Source organism: Dipodomys spectabilis, unplaced genomic scaffold, assembly GCF_019054845.1.
Source record: "Dipodomys spectabilis isolate Male_0828 unplaced genomic scaffold, ASM1905484v1 ptg000140l, whole genome shotgun sequence".
Lineage (NCBI taxonomy): Eukaryota > Metazoa > Chordata > Mammalia > Rodentia > Heteromyidae > Dipodomys > Dipodomys spectabilis.
This window is the reverse complement of record NW_024870817.1, coordinates 13,315,001-13,335,982: the sequence shown is the minus strand read 5'-3', so window position 1 is coordinate 13,335,982 and position 20,982 is coordinate 13,315,001. Positions and strand designations below refer to the sequence as shown.

General features: G+C 35.1%; 1 protein-coding gene across 1 annotated transcript in view; it reads left to right on the top strand.

Moving 5' to 3' along the window:
• Positions 1-20,982, top strand: part of Adgrv1 (adhesion G protein-coupled receptor V1) — a 479,179-nt gene that overhangs the window by 14,103 nt on the left and 444,094 nt on the right. Inside the window, exons 9-17 of the mRNA XM_042690972.1 lie at positions 1,635-1,811; positions 3,788-4,011; positions 9,748-9,874; positions 9,960-10,142; positions 11,074-11,254; positions 13,747-13,910; positions 15,680-15,803; positions 16,870-17,136; positions 20,943-20,982. The exon at positions 20,943-20,982 is cut by the window's right edge and continues 87 nt beyond it. Coding sequence (XP_042546906.1) covers positions 1,635-1,811; positions 3,788-4,011; positions 9,748-9,874; positions 9,960-10,142; positions 11,074-11,254; positions 13,747-13,910; positions 15,680-15,803; positions 16,870-17,136; positions 20,943-20,982 — 1,487 coding nt within the window. The remainder of the gene's footprint in view (positions 1-1,634; positions 1,812-3,787; positions 4,012-9,747; positions 9,875-9,959; positions 10,143-11,073; positions 11,255-13,746; positions 13,911-15,679; positions 15,804-16,869; positions 17,137-20,942) is intronic.

Sequence of the window (20,982 nt, the reverse complement as noted above, 5' to 3'; positions counted from 1 at the left end):
TGCAAGGCAAGTGCTCTGCCACTGAGCCACCTTCCCAGCCCCCAAAGTCTGGTTCTTTATGAATGAATAGGACAGTCCGATTGAGCAGTGTCTCAGACCAAAGGATTATGGACTAGGAAATGGGCCAGACTGGTGTAAAATTGCCTTTTCCTGTTATATCATATCATAATCTTCAATATCATCTTTTAAGATTTCTCTAAAATACTACTTTGGGAATTACTTCTGTAAGTTTTTTTTTGATAAAATATCTAAAATGATTTTCCTTTGTCTTGGAACATTTTGAGTAAAAATAAAATCTAGCGAGCTCTAGTTCCTTGATGTTTGAGATAGCATTAACAGTTTAGTGGCTCTGAATAGAATGAGTTCATCCACAGATATTTACATATATGACCAATGTGTTTTAGAAGCATCTTTGCCTTTAAGCATACTCTAGATTTTAGGTCCAATTCAAATCTATTTTTCCTTGTACTATTTTGTAAGATGAATATATGGATATATGAACATATGAATATATGGAATATAAGACTATACATGGATGTATACATTCCTTTCTCTAGAAAAAAGAAAATGTGGTTTTTGACTATATGTTTACATTTTGTATTTTATATTTACTTTGTAAAGTAAATGAATTATACCAAAGTATTATATGTTTTAGTTTACTTGGTTTGGTGTACACATCCATTCTGTTTTTTATATTCATGTCTGTTTTTCACAATCCTGAAATGCTTCTTAGTTCCTTCAAATCTCAAAAAAACACCATGGATTTATAAATTGAGTTTAGTAATATGTTAAATGTTGAAAGTCTGGGAACATGTGAAGTTTGTAATGAAGTTCTAAGCTTAATGAGAGTAGCAGTAGAACTTCAGAAAAAAGCAGAATGAAGAAGATTGGACAATTCAAGGAAAGCTTCATGAAAGAGGAAGGAAATTTAGCTGGTTGAAAGGATCGGTGCCTTTTGTGTTTGTGAGGTGGCCATGGGGAACAATCTAAGTGCAATCACCCTGGAGTGAGCATTTCAGTGCCACCTTGATTATAGGGATTTGCTGTTTATACTTGCATTGAATTTCTGTTTTTAATATAATTAAATTAGTTAAATAGTTAAATTAGAATGGAAGTTGTGAATGGTCTTCTGATACTAGATAAAGTTGGGCAAAGGAGAGGAGTGAATGAGTAGTTGAAAGTCTTCGTCAGTGGATGAGAGATAAAAGGTGTGAGCCATTCTCTGGGTTTGGCTTTAAATAGATAAAGACATAGACGGGATTTATGTGATCATAGAAAAGCTGGGTGATGGTCGTAGTGAGGTGACATGGAGTAGATATGATTTCTGTCTGGATAGTCTCTACCTGTAAGTATCTCTGTGGCATTTATGTGATATAGAGTGCTATTTATTATTATAAACAATAGAGAGGCCCAGAGAGTATCTCCCCTACCTTCTCATCCCTCCCCAGCCCACCATACCCTGGTCTTTTCTCCTTCCTCTCCCTTCCCTTTCCTTCCTTTTGCAGTGAAGATGATTGAACCCAGTTCTCACCCTTGTTAGGAAAGTGTTCTACCTACCATTTGTGCTATGCTCCCAGTGCAAGGGTTTTTGCTTTTGAATTTTAAGCTTTCTCCCCTGTCTTTGTTTATTATAGTTGGAAACTGCAGTGTTGGTGAACATATTTCCCCCAATCCCACCTATAAGTCCCAGATTTGGACAAATTCGAAATATTACATTACTAGTTACTCCGGCCATTGCAAATGGAGAAATTGGCTTTATTAGCAACCTTCCAATCATTTTACATGAACCAGAAGAGTCTACTGCTGAAATGGTAAGAAAGTTCTTTCTTATTGACATGGCCTCATGAGTTTGAAGTAATGTTTAGATTCTGTCTGTCTGTCATCTATCTACAGAGAGTGAGTGAAAGAGAGAGAAGGAGGGGAGAGGGGGGGAGGGAGAGTAAGAGCACTAGCCAGCCTAGTTAAAAGAGCTTGAAATCTTTAATATCTCGATTTCAACTTTATCCTTCAGAGGTTAATGTTTGTGCTTGAATTGCTCTCTTTGAGAACAGTAAAAGTAGGAGTGTCTAGCTTTTCTAATAACCCAAATATGACATAATGATCCAAATATGCCCTATCCCTCAGGTGACAAAGAGGCCAGCCTCTGTTAGTTTTTTGTTTGCTAGTTTTTCTTCCCTAAGAATCTTACATTGTGGTGTGAAGTTCTGACCATTGGTAGCCACAGTAGTAGTGATGTGTGTGTGTGTGTATATAAATTGTATAATATATTATATATTACAATAAAATATATTATTTGTATATATATTTGTATGTATATTATTTGTATATATTATTTGTATAAAATATATGATTTACACACAAATGCATATATATAGTAATATATAAACCAATGTATATAACTGCTTATATATTCTACTATTTATATATCCTGTTATATATTGCTGTTATATATACTGTTATATATATTACTGTTACTTTGGGTAGGTATATATAATATGTAATATAATATTATATAACATATAATATAATAATATGAAATTATAATATATAACATATATTAAATTCTGTGTATTTCAAAACTGACTTATGTAAAAATCAAAGATACAAGATGATATCTATCTTAGGAGTGTAAAGAAAATAGCATCTGTTTGATTATACTGTGTATATTCTTTGAAAAGAGTTCATCATGGTCTATATATTTATGTACTTAAAATGTGCTTCATAAGAACACAACTACCAAATAGAGCTTGTTTCAGAATTAGTATAATATTGTCCATTTATTTAGCTTGTTCTGTGGCAAGATCAGGAAGTACTTCTTGCCACATCTTGCTGGGAATCAGTAGCTTTATTTCACATGCAAAAATCTAGATTAGAGAGGTTAAATAACTTGCACAAAGTAACCAAGTCATGATTCATTATTCAGTTTTATTTTTATGTTTTTATTCTGTTGGTTAGTAACATTTTCTCACTTTGCTTTGTATCATTTTTCAATATTTGTACATAATGCTTTCTAGTTTTAATGACAAAGTTTATTTTCCAATTTATGTTCTGATATTGAATTCTTTTTTTAGAGAACCTCTGAGAAAAAACAATATTTAGCAAGATTGTTCTACTTTCTTCAGGATTCTTTAGCTTTAAATACCTTTGTCTTTCTATTAAGACAAATCCTTGTTAGATATGAGGGTTAATTTTATAGATTTTTTTTTTTTGCTGGTCCTGGGCACTGTCACTTTGCTTCTTTGTGCTCATGGCTAGCACTCTACCACTTGAACCACAGAACCATTTCTGGCCTTTTCTGAGTAGTTTATTGCATAAGCATCTTAAGGACTTTCCTTGAGGCTGGCTTCAAACCATAATCCTCAGATCTCAGCCTTCTGAGTAGTTAAGGATTACAGGCATTATCCACTGGTGCCTGGCTACATTTCTTTCCTTTTTTTGTTGTTTTGGTATTGATGCTTGAATTCATAGCTTTGTGCTTTCCAGGCATACTCTAAGGACTTGCATGATGAATCCAGCTTTTTTTGTTTTTATTGGTCTTTTTTTTTTCTTTTTTTCTTTTTAGTACTTTTGCCTAGGCTGGTTTTGAAGGGCAATCCTATCTCTGTCTCTCAAGTGCTAGTATTAGAAGCATATAACACCACTGTTTTTAATTGTTATTAATGTCACTTAATAGTTTACTTCATATAAAGAATACATATTCATATGTATGTGAGGACTGGCAAACTCAACCTTATTTTTGAGCATACATTTTAGTAGAACTTGCTCTTCTTTTATTTTTAAAAATAAGGTGTACATTCCCTTACATCGTGATGGAACTGATGGCCAAGCTACTGTCTACTGGAGTTTGAAGCCCTCTGCCTTTAATTCAAAAGTGGTAACCATGGATGATTTGGATCCCTTTAATGGCTCTGTTGTATTTTTATCTGGTCAAAGTGATACAACAATCAACATTACTGTCAAGGGTGATGACATACCGGAAATGAATGAAACTCTCACACTTTCTCTAGACAGGTAAGAGGCCACTCACATAACTCCTTGTGACCTTTGTGAGTGTGTTCTCTAGATAACCTTGAGTTTCATTTTATTCGTTTCTCCATTTGAAGTAATGCTATTTGTATGAATAAACATTGAATAGAGGATTTACAGCAGGTATTAAAGAAATCTGAAGCAAAGCCAATTTGATTCTTTATGAAAAGCAACAGGCACTAGTCATATACTTGAATTGTTAAGTTACACAAATCTCTGTTTTTCTGTAGGGGAGCAGGTTAGAACTTTTTCAAGTAATAAAGCATTAATCTTTAATAATGAATTTAGCAATTAATCTTTATTTTTTGTTTTTAACAGGGAATTTAAACATTGAATTATGTTTATTTCCTAGAGAATCAAAATTAATCAAATTAAAGGGGCAACTTTTCATTCATAATAGCAAGTTATTAAGCATTTCTCAGAAGTCACTTTATAGTAAGAAACTTTTACAGTTGTCTTATACAGAAATCTCTAAAAATAAGTACTACTGAGTTTAATTAGATAATGATTAAAATAAAACAAAACAAAAACCAAAGACTAGACCTGGTAGTTTATGCTTGTAATCCCACTTATTTGACAGGTAAATCAGGATAGTTGAGGTCTGAGTCTAATAGAGGCAGGAAGTTGAAATCCTTGTCAAGAACAAGCCTGGTGTGGTGATATGCCTCTGTGTACCCAGATACTAGAAAGCTGGTGTAGGTAGGAAGATTGTAGGTGGGGGCCAGCCATGGGCAGAATGTAGACATATTGGAAAAATAACAGGCAAAGCTGGCTGAGAACATAGCTCAATTGGTATAGTGCTTGTCTAGCAGAGTTAAGCCCCCACATTCAAATCCTAGTACTGACAAACTTAAAAAGTAAAAGTAAAACAAATCCAAAAAGTATAAGGCAAAAACAAGTTTATCTTCTACAGTTTTTTAAAAATAAATTTTGATACAAATATAAGGAAAGTTAATGTAATATTAAGATACTGTACATTCTTATTTAGAAATAGTGAAATCCATGGCTAAATTTGAGATATCTGTGTTCTATAGGAATAAAGTAATAAGAATTGTTTTATGTAATCCACAGACTTTTCTGTATTTTATAATTAACTATTACTATATCCTCTTTTGAAGATATTTTCTTCAAACATATTTATAGAAATGAGTGATTTATTTATTTATTTATCAGTCGTGGGGCTTGAACTCTGGGCCTAGGCAATGTCCCTGAGCTCTTCAGATCAAGGCTGGCACTCTACCATTTGAGCCACTGTGCCATTTCTGGTTTTATGAGTGGTTTATTGGAGATAAGAGTATCATGGACTTTCCTGCTCAAGCTGGCTTTGAACCGCGATCCTCAGATCTCAGCCTCCTGAATAGTTAGGATTACAGGCGTGAGCTACTGGCACTTGGTGATTTTCATTCTTGTATTAATGAATACAGAGAACAAATCTATGAGGGTCATTATTTGCCCTCAGAACCATGCTATGTTTGTTTATTTTCTTTCTTCCATAAAAAGTAAAACAAAACAATGAAAGTGAAGAGAGCAAACTAAATGCAAGTGTGTGTACCTGCAAGTGCACTCGGTGCATACACACATATACACACACAGTGTCTACAGTGTCTAATAGATAATAGTTTTTATATAGTTTACAGAATTAATCTTAGGAAAGATATTTTACATGTCAAAAATCAGTATAATACAAGCTAGGAACCATTCTTTTTATCTTTTTTTTTCTTCATTAAGCTTTAATATCTCTTAAATCAGTGAATAATCTTGCAGAAACTAAACAATAATCAGCAGTGTTTAACTTGGAACTGTAGCAGTTGGAAGCTAAGCTTTGTTAGCTTACCTCAGAGTGCTTGCTCTTAACTGAATGTTTAAAGATTACTTTAGATTTTACTTGCAAAACATTTAGTGATAATTTTTTGTTTCCTTCAAAATTGTAATTTTGAGTTTTGTCATATGAACATTTGAAATTAACATAATTTTAATGTGTCTTGCTTTTCTCTCCCCCTCTCTCTATGGATACAAATGATAGAATATTTCAGAAATTATTAGTTCTTTTCTTTCTATGTTTTTAATTATAAAAATAGTGTACAGAGGGGTGACAGTTACACGAATAAGGTAATGAGTACATTTCCTATCGAGCGTTGTTACCTCTTCCTTTGTTTTTCCCCTACCATCCCTTCCATCTCCACCTCCCCAAGTTGTAAAGTTCATTTTCTACATAGTGTCTTTCATTGTTACAATGGGTCATCCTGCTAGTTCTTTTCTAATAGAAGAAATTAATTAAAATATATGCTACAGTGTGTTCATTCAATTAGTAATTAGTGTATTATCAAGAATAAGCAAATTACAAAGGAGGAGGCTGCAATGCTTGATAAGAAATGTACTCATTATCTTGCCCATGTAATTGTAACCCCTCTGTACAGTATGTTCACAATAAAAATAAAAAAAATTAAAAAAAGAATAAGCAAATTACATTGAAGCATGAAAACATTTAGTTAAATAATAAGAATAAAATTTATGATTTGAAAGGGTCTGTGTTAGCAGATCCTTCTTGTAATTTTGTGGATTGGTAGCAAAAGTTAAGTGAAACAATAAATGCACAATAGGAGGTGTGATTGATTGAGGGACTCACAATACAACCTTCTCATAAAATAGAGTTATACTTCTTATTAGGACATAGTTTACAATTTTCTTGAAATGTTAAATGTAAACTTAAATTCTTTGTATTTCAGCTTAAGATAATAAAAATTTCTCTTACACTAAATAACTAGTTGCTTTCAATACCATAGTCTCTAAAAATACTGTAGAGTTAATCTTCTCCAAATCACAAATAATCAGAAGGAATTTAAGTATGTGATAGGAAGCTCCATATTTATTAATGATGCATTTGACTTAAACATTATACTCAAAAATGCCTTTACATTTTGATAGAGCTTTGCATGGCGATTTGAAAACAAGAGACATTGTTGAGATTGGAAAAAGTATTTATATTTATTTCCTGATATATAATTGTAATGAAAACTTATTGTGATATTCTATGACTTCTTGAATATGTTTCTGCATAAACCATATCAGGTGTAAATTTTTTGCTACAGAATTTTAATGTTTCTAACTCAACAAAAGCCATTAGATCTAAAGATGGAGTTTTAAAAATCTAATTAAAACTACTATGTAAATATGAGTAGGGATGAGTGAAATGTGCTCAGGTGCCAATGTGTAAAGCAGGCACAATTCTTGGCAGACACAAGCACCATAGAGGAGGCAGGAAAGGAAAGCCTTGAATAGACCTTGATATGCTGGCTGGCCATGAGGTCAACTTCCATAATTGAGCACTGTTCAACCTCTTCCGAGCATTTTTCACTGGCAAAGAACACTGTGCATAATTCCCAGAAAGCAAACATTACAGGGTCTTGGAGGAAACAAGAAAGCTTTCTTTAGCTTTATTTTTATCCTGTCATGCTAAGTTTCTAGAAATATTGGTGAGCTTTTTGGTAAATGGTGCCTCTGCCTCATTTTTCCTCCCTCCCACGGTGTTTTCTGTGTTGACAGGGTAGAAACAGAAAGATTTGTCGTGTATTTTGGGTAAGTGTTCAAAGATAATACCTTGTTTTTGGTGATTTGTCATTTTGTTTTTTTAAGTGCTTGTGTTTGGATGAGATGGGGGGAGTTCTGCATGGTCCCAGATCCTGAGAAATGCTCCTTGTCCAGTGCATGCTGTGTATGTGATTTCAGCATATTATTTGAAGCTCTGAGGGGGGGGGGGTTCTTAAGTTTTCAGTTAGGAATGTGATTAAGATATTTAATAAAATGTCTAGCCAGCTCCGGTGGCTCATGCCTATAATCCTAACTATTCAGGAGGCTGAGATCCGAGGATTGCCATTCAAAGTCAGCTTAGGCAGGAAGGTCCCCATGAGACTCTTATATCTAATTATCCACTCAATAACCAAAAGTGGAGCTATGGCTTAAAGGGATGGATTGTTAGCCTTGAGCAAAAAAGCTCAGGGACTGACCAGGAAAAAAAAGTCTAACAATTAGTGTTATCACATATTTTGAAGAACTTTAATTCTGAAGAATATTTTTAATTTTCTATATGTTTATAGATAACTTAGGGAATAGTTAAGAATGTACTTTATTTGTGAAATTATGAATCGCATCTTGTTTAACAGGTATTTAACACTTTTCTTACTTGTCTGAGTTAATTTATGCTTTCATGCGTGTTTTATATAGAACTTTTCAAAATTTACCTTTTACTTATGGGTGGCATATTTTAAGAAAGTTAAAAAATTCTATTGTTTAATGCTTGGAGTAAATTTTTATAGGTTACTGTTGTGTGTGTGTGTGTGTGTGTGCGTGCGTGCGTGCGTGCGTGCATGTGTGCGCTAGTACCATCACTTGAAATCAGGGTCTCACCCTCTTGCTTAGATTTTTTTTACTAGAGCTGGTAATTTGAACCACAGATCCACTTCCAGTTTTTTGATAGTTAATTGGAGATAAGATTCTCACAGACTTTCCTATTTTGGCTGGTTTTGAACCACTGTCCTCAGATCTCAGTCTTTGAGTAGCTAGCATTACAAGCATGAGCCACCAATGCCTGGTTATATTTTTCATTTAGATTCAGGTTCTTACCTACTAGGTTATGTGAGTACAGGAACTTTAAATTATAAGATATTAATGTAAGAGTAATGGGGACAAATTTATATGGAAAAATCATTGTCATTAGCAACAAAATAATAATTATACTGTTTAGATTCCTCTGTAGTCATTGACATGCTAAGTGTGGATTCTTAAGTTTCTGAAAGCCTGGGAAAGGTATTCATTCATATGTTCTATTATGCTGCCTTTTATACATAGTTCTACATATTAGTTGTGGTTTTACTGTGATGTTTTAAAATATATTTTTATTGTTAGTGTAAAAGTGATGTACAGAGGGGTCACAGTCACATACATCAGGTAAAGGGTACATTCCTTTTTGAACAATGTCACATCTCCCCTCCCCACCAATTTTTCTCTCCTTTCCCCACCCACAAATTATATAGTTCATTTTCAACATAGTGTCCAGTGAGTACCACTGTTGAATTTGTTAACCCTTTGTCACACCTTTTCTTTGCCTCCTTTAACCTCCCTAAAATAGATAAATTTACAGGTAAGACAAAGGGTACAGAAAACAAAAAGAGCAACAAAGAAAAAAAAACAGAGAACCCTTGTTTTCATTTCTTGGGGTTCATTTTGGTAAATACCATTTTATCTGATCACATGCACATAGTTACTGAACTTTAGTGATCCTCTCGTATAAATACCTTCCTTTAGTCTCACTGTTTGAATGTCTAGAGATCTGTATAATTTATCATGTCCCAGTTTATCTTTTGTCTTTGAGGTCCACATATGAGTATGTTTTAGTTCAATAGGAGTGACATTCGGAAAGATTCAGAGAAGCTTTCAAGATGGAAAATTCTTAAGAGTTTTCTGGCTTTTAAACTCTCAGATTCTTGCATTTCTTTGATCAGTTCTAATGATAGACTGATATCTAAGATACAAGGAATTCAGAAGTAGTTGTTCTGTAAGTGTTCTAAGACCATTATTGTCATAGATGATTTTAGTATATGTACATTCACATTAAGGTGTTGTTTCTAATTATTTCCCTTTTATTATCTGGGAGAGCTGTAGTAGAGCAAAATTCAGCAGTATTACTATAAGGAGTGCCTCTCTTTACCCTTCTGACTTCTCCAGGGCCAACGTGGAAAATCAAGTGCTAAAATCTGGATATACTAGTCGCGACCTAGTTATTTTGGAAAATGATGATCCTGGGGGAGTTTTTGAATTTTGTCCTGCTTCCAGAGGACCCTATGTCATAAAGGTAAGCTTGAACCTTCCACTGGGCCCACAGCTGTGGAAGGATGAGTTAAAATGACTCCCACTTTCGTGGGTCTTGTTTTTGAAAGGAAGGAGAAGCTGTAGAGCTCCACATCATGCGTTCCAGGGGAGCTCTGGTAAAACAGTTCCTGCACTACAGAGTGGAGCCACGAGATGGTGAATTCTACGGGAACATGGGGGTCTTAGAATTTAAGCCCGGCGAAAGAGAAATAGTGATCACCTTACTGACCAGACTGGATGGCATACCAGAGGTATTTGCTTTTGTGGAAAGTTGATAGTCTTTGTTGATAGTCTTTGTTATAAATATTTTGAACATTGTTACGAAAGCTACAGGATGAGAAATGGGTTTGTTTGGAAATTTAAAAAAAAATGCTTAAGAACCCAAACATATGTTTCAGATGAACTGTTTTTGTCCTATGAAGAGCAATGCCCAAACCAAACCATCTGAGACTTCACTGTGTGATCAGGTTTTATCTCTTTTTATCTTTATTTGTATTATTTTTATCTTTATGTGTATTATCTTCATTTGTATTATTTATATAAGCTGTTTTAATGGAAATTTTAGTGATGTGGTTTTGAAATGAAAGTTAACTATTTTTTTTTTGTACTAGTTCATGGACTTGAACTCAGGCCCTGGACACTGTTCTTGAGCTATTTTGTTCAAAGCTAGCACTTGACCATTTGAGCCACATCTCCACTTTCATGGACTTTCCTGCCCAGGCTGGCTTTAAACCATGATCCTCAGATCTCAGCCTCCTGAGTAGTTGGGATTGCAGACGTTAGCCACTGGTGCCTGGCTACAATCACTTTTTAAGGGAAACAAATACGTGTATGTTAGCATGTCCACATATAGTTTTGCTATGTTTACACTTCAGTGCACCTGCAGCTTACATATTTCTCTTCTTTACTCTTGCTAGTTTAAAGGACTACTAGTTCATCCATGAATATGACTCATTCCTACTTTAGAATTAATACCATTGTTTATCTTTTTCCTTTCAGGATGATGTAGACTTACGTTTTGTGTTTCTTAATTGGTAGCTATTTTTTCTAGGACTATCAGCTCTTTTGTCTTTTAAATAATTTGTATGCTTATGAAAAATTAAATATACTATCATTGAATACATGCATATTTTCTGTAGAAATTAGTCTTCCATCTATCCTAATTTGCTATCTTGGTTACAGTTGGACGAGCACTATTGGGTGGTTCTCAGCAGCCATGGTGAAAGGGAGAGCAAACTGGGAAGCGCGACAGTCGTCAACATAACAATTCTAAAAAATGATGATCCTCACGGGATTATAGAATTTGTTTCTGATGGTATAACTATGATGATAAATGAAAGCAAAGGAGATGATACCTACAGTGGTAATTTATTTTACTTTCTATATTTTATTTCTATTTACTGAAGAAGAAAGTTGTCATTTTTTAGTTTACATCTTTAGTAAATAAATATATGTATATATATATTTTACATATTTTTATTGTAAAGATACTGTACAGAGGGGTTACAGTTACATGAGTAAGGTAATGAGGACATTTCCTATTGAGCATTGTTATCCATCCTTTGTTTTTTCCCTACTATTCCTTCTCTCTCCACCTCCCCAACTCCTTCCCAACCCCAAGGGTTGTTTTCAACATAGTGTCTTATATATCTCATTGTTATAATGGGTCAACTTGTATCCTTGTTTCAGCATTTTGTTATTTCCCTTCCCCTCCCAAGTTAGAAAAAAATGTATATACAAGATTCAGGGCATCAGAATCAAATTCAGTGACAACAGGGATTATACTATGGGGGAAGAACATACAAAAGAAACAAAAAAATCATATAGTACATTAAAACCAAGATTGACAAGGAAAAAACCTCTTGTGTCCCTATCTTGAGGTTCATTTTACTTAGCATCATCTTATATGGTCATATATACATAGCTTTTGGCATTTTCTGCTTGTCTGGTAAGATTATCCTAGATATATACTAGTTATTGCAAATAAGGGAAGCCATAGGACCTATGTTTCTTTGGGTCTGGCTTACTTCCCTTAATACAATTTTTTCTAAGTCTTTCCATTTCCTAACAAATGGGGCAATGTCATTTTTTCTGATGGAGGCATAGAATTCCATTATATATATATATAGCACATTTTCTTGATCCATTAAACTAAGCATCTGGGTTAGTTCCATATCTTAGCTATAGTGAATAATGCTGCAATAAACGTAGTTGTGCTGGTAGCTTTAGTATGTGCTTTTTGTGATCATTTGGGTAAACGCTCCAAAGTGGGATTGCTGGATCATAGGTGACCTCTAGGTGCAGTCTTTTAAGGAGCCTTAATACTGATTTATGTATACATATACATATATATTTGTATATATACATTTTTATATATTTATATATATTTGCATATATATATTTGTTTTTGTGCTGGTACTAGGGCTTGAACTCAGGGCTTAACATTCTTGCCTGACTTTTTCTGTCATGACTGGTGCTCTACCATGTGAACCTTCAGTTTGGTGCTTTTTTATTTTTTTGCTAGTTAACTGGACACACAAATCAGATGGATTCATCTGCTTGTCTGGTATTGAAATTTGATCCTCACATCTCAGCCTTCTGAGTAGTTACAATTATAGACATGAGCCATCTGTGCCCAGCTGTAACAAGTTATTTTGAATTGTCCATTCTACTTCAGAAACCACATGTAGTAAATAAATTTAGTATTGCTCATTTTTATTTCTTACATAGTATATTTGATCTTTCATATTCATAGGTAGATGGTTTCAAGGAGTCCACCACTTAGGAAAAACAGTGAAATGTACAGGATGCATATAGCTCTCTGAGGTACTATGGATGCTTAGGTTTCCCATGAATGGCTCACAATTCCTGCTAAAGATATGCTGCCTTTAAACAAATCTAAAAATTTCACTTTTTAAAAAACTTGAACCCATTAACTTCTACTTTGCTTTACAGTCGGCATTTATTTCTGGCAGGCAGATTGTCACAAAATTAAGGCCAGGGAAACACTCAGCAGGTCATAGAATGATTTAAACACAAGTGACAATATTTGGGGTTGACTGAGAACTTCTGCACATTAATTGAGCTGTGTAATGCACACATGAAAATTTAATTGTTTTGGAAATTTCTTTTGGTTTTTAAAATTATTATTGTTTTGATCAGCCATAGTCAAAACTGTGTTATAAATAAATCTATGAACACTTCATACTTACCTAAACATTGTGATGATACTGATAACTGCAGCTGTATTTTGATTTCAGTTCACCAGATACAGTGCAACTCAGGCACTCAAACATTCAAACTAGGTTTACATAATCTTGTGTATTTGAAGACAGGTCTGTCCAAGAAAATCACTCTGAGTGGATAGGTCAAGCTTCTTCTAAATGCCTTCAGATATCATTTTCCAGATGACTTAAAAAATTCAAACTGAGGGCTGGGAAGGTGGCTCAGTGGTAGAGTGCTTGCCTTGCATGGATGAGGCCCTGGGTTTGATTTCTCAGCACCACATAAGCAGAAAAAGCTGGAAGTGTCACTATGGCTCAAGTGGTAGAGCACTAACCTTGAGCTGAAGAGCTGAGAGACAGCACCCAGGCTGAGTTAAGGCCTTATGACCAACAAAAAAAATTCAAACTGATAGGAGATATTCAGCACATTTATTTTATTATATTAATTGTATACATACAGAAGGAAGAATAAGCTGTTTTTTAAAATATAAACCTCAGTGGATGTGCTAAACATATAATTTGGTTTTTTTAAAAGGAGTTTGTTTTTTTACTTTTGTTTATTTGAGCAAATTCTTTGCTGGTTTTAAAGTTTAATATATGTTCATCTATATTATATGTTTTTATTTCTCAGCTATTTATGGTGTGGTAAGAAATCAAGGCAACTTTGGTGATGTTAATGTATCGTGGGTGGTTAGTCCAGACTTTACACAAGATGTATTTCCTGTACAAGGGACTATTTTCTTTGGAGATCAGGAATTTTCAAAAAATATTACTGTCTACTCCCTTCCAGATGAGGTAAATATTGTATATATTTACTTAGTGTAGCTGCTCAATCATTTTTTGTTTTTGTTTTTGTTTTATTTTATCTTGGGTGTTGAGAATTGTCTTTAGTCATGTGCATGCTAGGCAAGTATCTTATCAGTGAACTATATTCCTGCTTCAGTCATTATTTTTATTAAAAAATTAAATATCTGGTAGCGTTTTGTGATGAAAGTATCTGATCAAAAGCTCAATATTTGACCAAAGTAACATTATTTTGGCTTTCCTTGAAAGTATATTTCACTGTTGGAACTGATAGTAGTAGTTTGGGGGATCTTAAGCACTTGGCTTGTCTTTGAAGTGAAGTTATCTCCTGTGTATCCTGTGGTTCATGCTAAGAACTAGAACCCTCAGCCATAGAATAATGGGCCCAACATAGTCCCTCATCTTACTGATACGAGAGAAAGAACTTAATAACACTGGAAACCAAACCTTTCTCAGAGGGCTGTGCTGAGAAGAGCTGTGAAGGCTCTTTCTTCCTCATGAGACAAAAATGTAGCGAGGAGAGGACTGCTCACTAGATAAGATGTGGGAATCTCATCTTGCTAGGACATGGAAGTAAGGTCTTCATGATTCTCATGTGAAATCTTGTGAAGTTTCTAAGAGGTTTAGATCTGGGTCTGTTGCTTACTATGTTCTAAGTGTGTCACCTAATTATTTTTTCTTATAGACAATATTTTTCCTATTTTCATGGAAATAATGTAAGCTATATAGCATGTTTATTTTTGCCTTCTTTTTTGGTTTTGTTTGGTTTTATGCTGGTCCTGAGGCTTGAACTCAAGGCCTGGGCACTGTTCCTGAGCTTCTTTGGTTCAAGGGTAGTGCTCTACCACTTGAGCAATAGCTCTATTTCCGGCTTATTCTGAGTAGTTTATTGGACATAAGAGTTTTATGGGCTTTCCTGCCTGGGCTGGCTTTGTACCATGATCCTCAGATCTCATCCTCCTGAGTAGCTAGGATGTAAGCTACCAGCACCTGGCTTATTTTTACCTTATTTAAGGCAAAATATATTTCCATTACACTTTCTCATTAGTCAAAATAAAATAGCCTTTTGGATTACTGCATCTTATAATATGTTTTTGAGAGGGTCTGAGTCTTTTAAGAATAGTTTATTCTTTATTTTATTTTATTTTTGTGCTTGTCCTGGAGCTTGAATTAAGGGCCAGAGCACTGTCCCTGAGCTATTATTTACTCAAAGCTAGGGCTCTTCCACATAAGCCACAACTTCATTGCTTGCTTTTTTTGGTGGCTAATCTTACAGATTTTTCTAACCTGGCTGGCTTGAAACTGTGATGCTTAGATCTCAGCACCCTGAGTAGGAGGATCACAGGTGTCTGGCTAAGAATACTTTAGTTTTAGAAGAATTATTTGACTAAGTGTCTGCCTTGGAAATGGAAGTGAATATTAGCATTCATTTTCCTGTATTTCTGCAGATTGAACTTAGAGTCTTCTGCTTATTACTTGGTAGGTTTCCTATTGCTTGGGCTGTGCCTCCAGCTCTGCTTTTTGCTGTTTATTTTGGAGATAGTCTCATGACCTTTTCTGCTTAGTTGGCTTTGAACCAAGATCCTTTGGATCTCAGCCTTCTGAATAACCAGGATTACAGGCATGAACCATTAGTAGGTTGCTCCAACATTACATTCCTAAAAGAGTTCATTTTTTTGTTTTAAGTATATTGATTTTGGTGTATATAGTATAATTGTATGGGTAATTCACTTGACTTAATATGTATAATTTTCCAAAAGATTCCCGAGGAAATGGAAGAATTTACCATTATCTTGCTTAATGCCACTGGGGGAGCTCAAGTAGGGAACAGAACGACTGCCACCCTGAGGATTGGAGGAAACGATGACCCCATCTACTTTGCAGGTGGTATTGCTGTCATATTTGAGTGGGCTTACATCTTAACCATAGTATGCATGTTTATGTTCAACTGAACTTTCAGTGAAGTATACTTGCTGCTTACTTAATATATTTTCGTGATTCGTTAAGGTGTTCGAAGTATAATGTGAAACACACAAAAAATAACCTGAATATTGTTTTGTGAGCTCTATGTCTGATCTTCTTTATAATTTCAAGATATTTTCTTTCATGTAGAAAAAGACAGTCTTGCTATGTTCAAAAGACGAACTTTACAATTTAAGCGTGGGAGGTGGGTGGGAGGGGGGAATGTAGTTGTGGAGATGGGAGGGAAGGGATGGTAGGGGAAAAACAAAGGAAGAGGCAACAATGCTTGATAAGAAATGTACTCATTATCTTGCTCGTGTGATTGTAACCCCTCTGTGCAGTATTTTCACAATAAAAAACTTTTTTTAAAAAAGAAAAAGACATGTGAATAGGCATGTGAATCAAGAATCTTTTATTTGTTACTTTACTGCTTGCTAGAATGGTCTTGGGTCACCTGAGACATCCTTTAGTTTTATTTATGCATCTTAATTGATGTCTAACCCCTCCTTAATTGTTTTTGGTAAATCCCCTATAAAGGACCATATACTGAAGTAGAAACCTTTAAAATCTCTTGAGTTTTATTGATACTTGTTTTTAAGCTTCAATGAATAGACACTTTTTGTATTCATCTTATGCTCAGATGCCTGTCAATTGCTGTGGCCAAAATAAAACATAAGATAGTTGGTTTGGTTGTCTAACAACTTACAGCTTCAACTTCAAAAGAAGACTTACAAATGAGTGGTCAAAGAATTTCAAGGAGTATATAATTTATTGACAAATTGGGTGCCAAAGACAAGGGATCTTGTAGATATGAAGGCAAGAAGAAGGCCATTGTCAATGTGTTAAGAAAGGCCCTGGCTCAGAGTTGGGAATGGAGCTGATGTAGTGTATTTATCATGCCTGGGTGGCAGAGATAAATGAGAGTGACCTGAATATGTGTTGGTGGAATGTGAAAGGCTTATGTGTTTCTTCTCGGTGGATTTTTCAGAGCCTCGAGTGGTAAGGGTTCAGGAAGGTGAGACCGCCAACTTTACAGTTCTCAGGAATGGATCTGTGGATGTTACCTGCACTGTCCAATATGCTACAAGGGATGGAAAGGCTACCGAAAAAGAGGGAGACTTTGTTCTTGCTGGAAAAGGAGGAGTCCTTGCTTTTGAGACTGAAAGTAGAGAGCAGAGCCTATCTGTATACATTAATGAGGATGGCATTCCAGAAACAGAGGAGCCCTTTTATATAATGCTCTTTAATTCAACAGGTGAGTATTTACTGTTGGGAGGGCAGATCTGCTGTTTCAGCACTTTACTGAGATGACATTAATAGTGGGATCAAGGTAATGCTTTACTGTCTTCTGTGACTATTTTAAAGCACAGTTGTTCTGTTACCTTTGTGGAATGATGTCGAGCCAGGTGACTCCTAAAATGTTAACTACTTGGGAGGTGGGTAGGCGGGTGGTAGTTTGAGGTCTGCCCAGGCAGGAAGTTCATGAGAGCTATTACAATGAGTATCAGGACGTGGCGGGACACACCTAATTACTTGAGAGGCTGAGATTAGGAGGATTGTTGTTTCAGGCTAGCCTAAACAACAAAAACAACACTAGTTAATCCCATCTCAATAGAGAAAGCTGAACATAGTAAAATGAATCTGTCCTCCCACTGACAGTAGGAAACATAAGCAGTGTAGGCATGAACTGGAAAACAGTGAGGTCCTATCTCAAAAACAACCAGAGCAGAAAGAGCTGGAGGCATGGCTCAGGCAGTAGAGTGACTACTTTACAAGTGAAAAACTGTGAGTTCAAACCTTAGTACTACTAACAACGACTACAACAAAATAACGTGTGTGTGTGTTGAACTTTAATGTCCTGATTTGATTTCCTTATATTTTGTTTTTGTTGTTGTTGTTTTTTTATTTTTTTTTATTTTTTTTTGGTAAAAATGCTGTACAGAATGGTTACAGTTACTTGGGCAAGGTAATGAGTACATTTCCTATTGAGCATTGTTGCCTCCTCCTTTGTTTTCCCCCTATCATCCCTTCCCTCCCACCTCCGCAACTACCCCTGTTCCCATGCGCCTCCTCCCCTGCCCTGCATTGAAGTTGTAAAGTTCTTTTTCAACATAGTGTCTTGTACATCTCATTGTTACAATGGATCAACCTGTAGCCTTATTTAAGAATTTTTTTTCCCTTTCCTCCCCGAATTAGAGAAGTGTATATATAAGATGCAGGGCACTGACATCAAATGGGGGAGGAACATACAAAGCAACAAAAAAATCACATGGTACATTATAAGCACGTTAGAAACAATAGCAAGAAAGAAAAACGGTATTTGTGTCCCTATCTTGGGGTTCATTTCGCTTAACACCATCTTATATGTTCATATATACATAGCTTTTGGCCTTTTCTGCTTGTCCTACACATGTACTAGTTATTACAAATAAGGGAAACCATGGGACCTATGTTTCTTTGGGCCTGGCTTACTTTACTTAATATAATATTTTCCAAGTCTTTCCATTTCCTAACAAATGGGGCAATGCCATTCTTACTGGTGGAGACATAGAATTTCATTGTGTGTGTGTGTGTGTGTGTGTGTGTATAAAACATATATATACCATATTTTCTTGATCCATTCATCTATTGAGAGGCATCTGGGTTGGTCCCATATCTTAGCTATGGCACATAATGCTGCGATAAACATAGTTGTGCTGGTAGCCTTGATCTTCACTAGCCATACAACGGACAAGGGTCTCATATGTAAAATATACTTGGAACTCAAAAAATTAAATCCTCCAACAACAAATCCTCAAAGAAACAACTGTCCAATAAACAAGTGGGCTAAAGACTTAAAGAGAAACTTCTCTGAGGAGGAAATAAGAATGGCCAATAGACACATGAAGAAATGCTCAACCACTCTAGCCATAAAAGGCAAGAACATTGAGATTCTACCTCACTCCAGTTAGAATGGCTATAATCAAGAAATCTAATAATAACAGATGCTGGAGGGGATGTGGCCAGAAGGGAATCCTACTGCATTGTTGGTGGGAGTTTAAACTTGTTCAACCACTTTGGAAAGCAGTATGGAGGTTCCTCAAAAGACTCCACATAGAGCTCCCATATGACCCAACAATCCAACTTTTGGGCATTTACCCAAACGATCACAAACACGGCCATACTAAGGCTACCAGCACAACTTTGTTGGTTTGTTGTTGTTGTTGGTGGTGGTGGTCATGGGGCTTGAACTCTGGGCCTGGGCACTCTCCCTGAGCTCTTCAGCTTAAAGCAAGCACTCTACCACTTGAGTCACAGTTCCACTTCATGTCTTGAATACCGAGAAAATCAACTTAAAAAAAAGTTATTTTCACTCATAGTTTTAGTGGTTTTAGTCATTAGTTACTTGGCCCTGTTGTTTCTGGCTCTGTGGTAAAACAGAGCACCCATGCAAGCGACACTGACAATAGAAAACTCGTAGTGACCAGAAAGCAGAGTGACAGAGCAGAGGCTTCAAGAAAAGATGTAGTACCAGAGGCATGCCTCCAAAGACATTCCCTTCAACTAGTTTCTGTCATATCCCAATTTAGTATCAAATTATAAGTACATGGTTTGTGGAGGTGCATTTTACATCCAAACCACAACATGTAGCACATATGCTATTGTTTAAACTTTGAGCTTGTGTTCAGATAGGACAAAAAGAACATTCTGATTTGTAAGGAGTATACTATTATAGCCAAAAACAATGGGTTTTGGGGCTATGGCCAAGCTAAACCTTTCCTAATTCTCCAAAGGACCATTATCTGATAACAGTTTTGTTTTAATTTTCCTCCAAGCAGGGGTCTGGCACAATGATTGGAAAGCTTAATTCTGTAGGCAGTTAACTCCAACTGGCAGTTTGTAATTTTCTAGAACTATAGCCAAAATAAAAGGCAGTCTTTAAGTGAAAGCATTGTGCTGTTCTTCCATATTATAAATGTAGCAGAATTCCACTGTTAGTGTCCTGACAATGTTTTCGTCCCAACTTGATTAAATTGGAAATGCTGAAAGTTAGAGAAAAGAGTGTCCCTATTAACACTAATGTTAGTGTATTTCCTTCAAACAAGAATGTTCCCTTAACCATGAAAGCCGGGAAGATAACATCAGTGCAATTATTGCTTCATATTATAGTCAGAGTGCTCCAGTTGTCCATACTGAAGAAAACATCCAAATATCTTTCTAGCAAAATGATATTTTTCTCATTTATGCATTATGTTTATTTGTAATGTCTTTCTGATCCTTTAATCTTTAGTAATTCCTCACTCTTTCCTTGACCTTTATTATTTCAACATACAAAAGACAGCAAGCTAGAATGTTCCTCATTTTGAATTTACTTGGTAGCTCCTCAGTATTAGAATAAGGTTTTGCAGCATTGGTGGGAATTCATAGAAGTGAATCTGTGTCTTATAATATCTTGAATCATAACCTGATTTTGATTTGTCCCTTCATTATGAGAGTCACATTGACTATAATTAAAGTCAAGACCTGAAGGATTCTTCAACCTTTTATTTTGTGGGTTGTTACTTTAAAACTATATAAAACTTTCCATTTCTTCCACTGATATATTCATCAACATAGACTCATAATTTCTTTCCAATGCAATGGGTAATTTTTCAGTACTATAATTTATTTTCATGGTGACATTGTCCATGTGACAACTTGTATCTTATTCCATTTGATTTAGTAGGAATATTATTCCTTGACCTTTTTCCTCCTTTTGGTGACAGTGAGCAATTCCAAGTTCATTTTGTAATTTATTGTCACAAATCTGAAATCAGCAATTTTTTAAGAAGTTTCCTTATAGTGAAAAATGCTCTTTAGTAAGTACGACCTGGGCACTAAATATGCTTATTGTTTTTGGTCTTTTTAGGCATATAGTAATAAGGGATTGTGTGTACTTATATATAAATACATGCATACTTTTATTTTTATTTAACTTCCTAAAATTTAAATGAAAGAAATTGTTACAGATAAAATAATTTTGTTGAAGTAAAAGCGAGTAAGCTACTTAAAAATATTTTAACCTTTTCATTCTTAATTTAGGTGATACTGTAATATATCAGTATGGAATAGCTACAGTCAT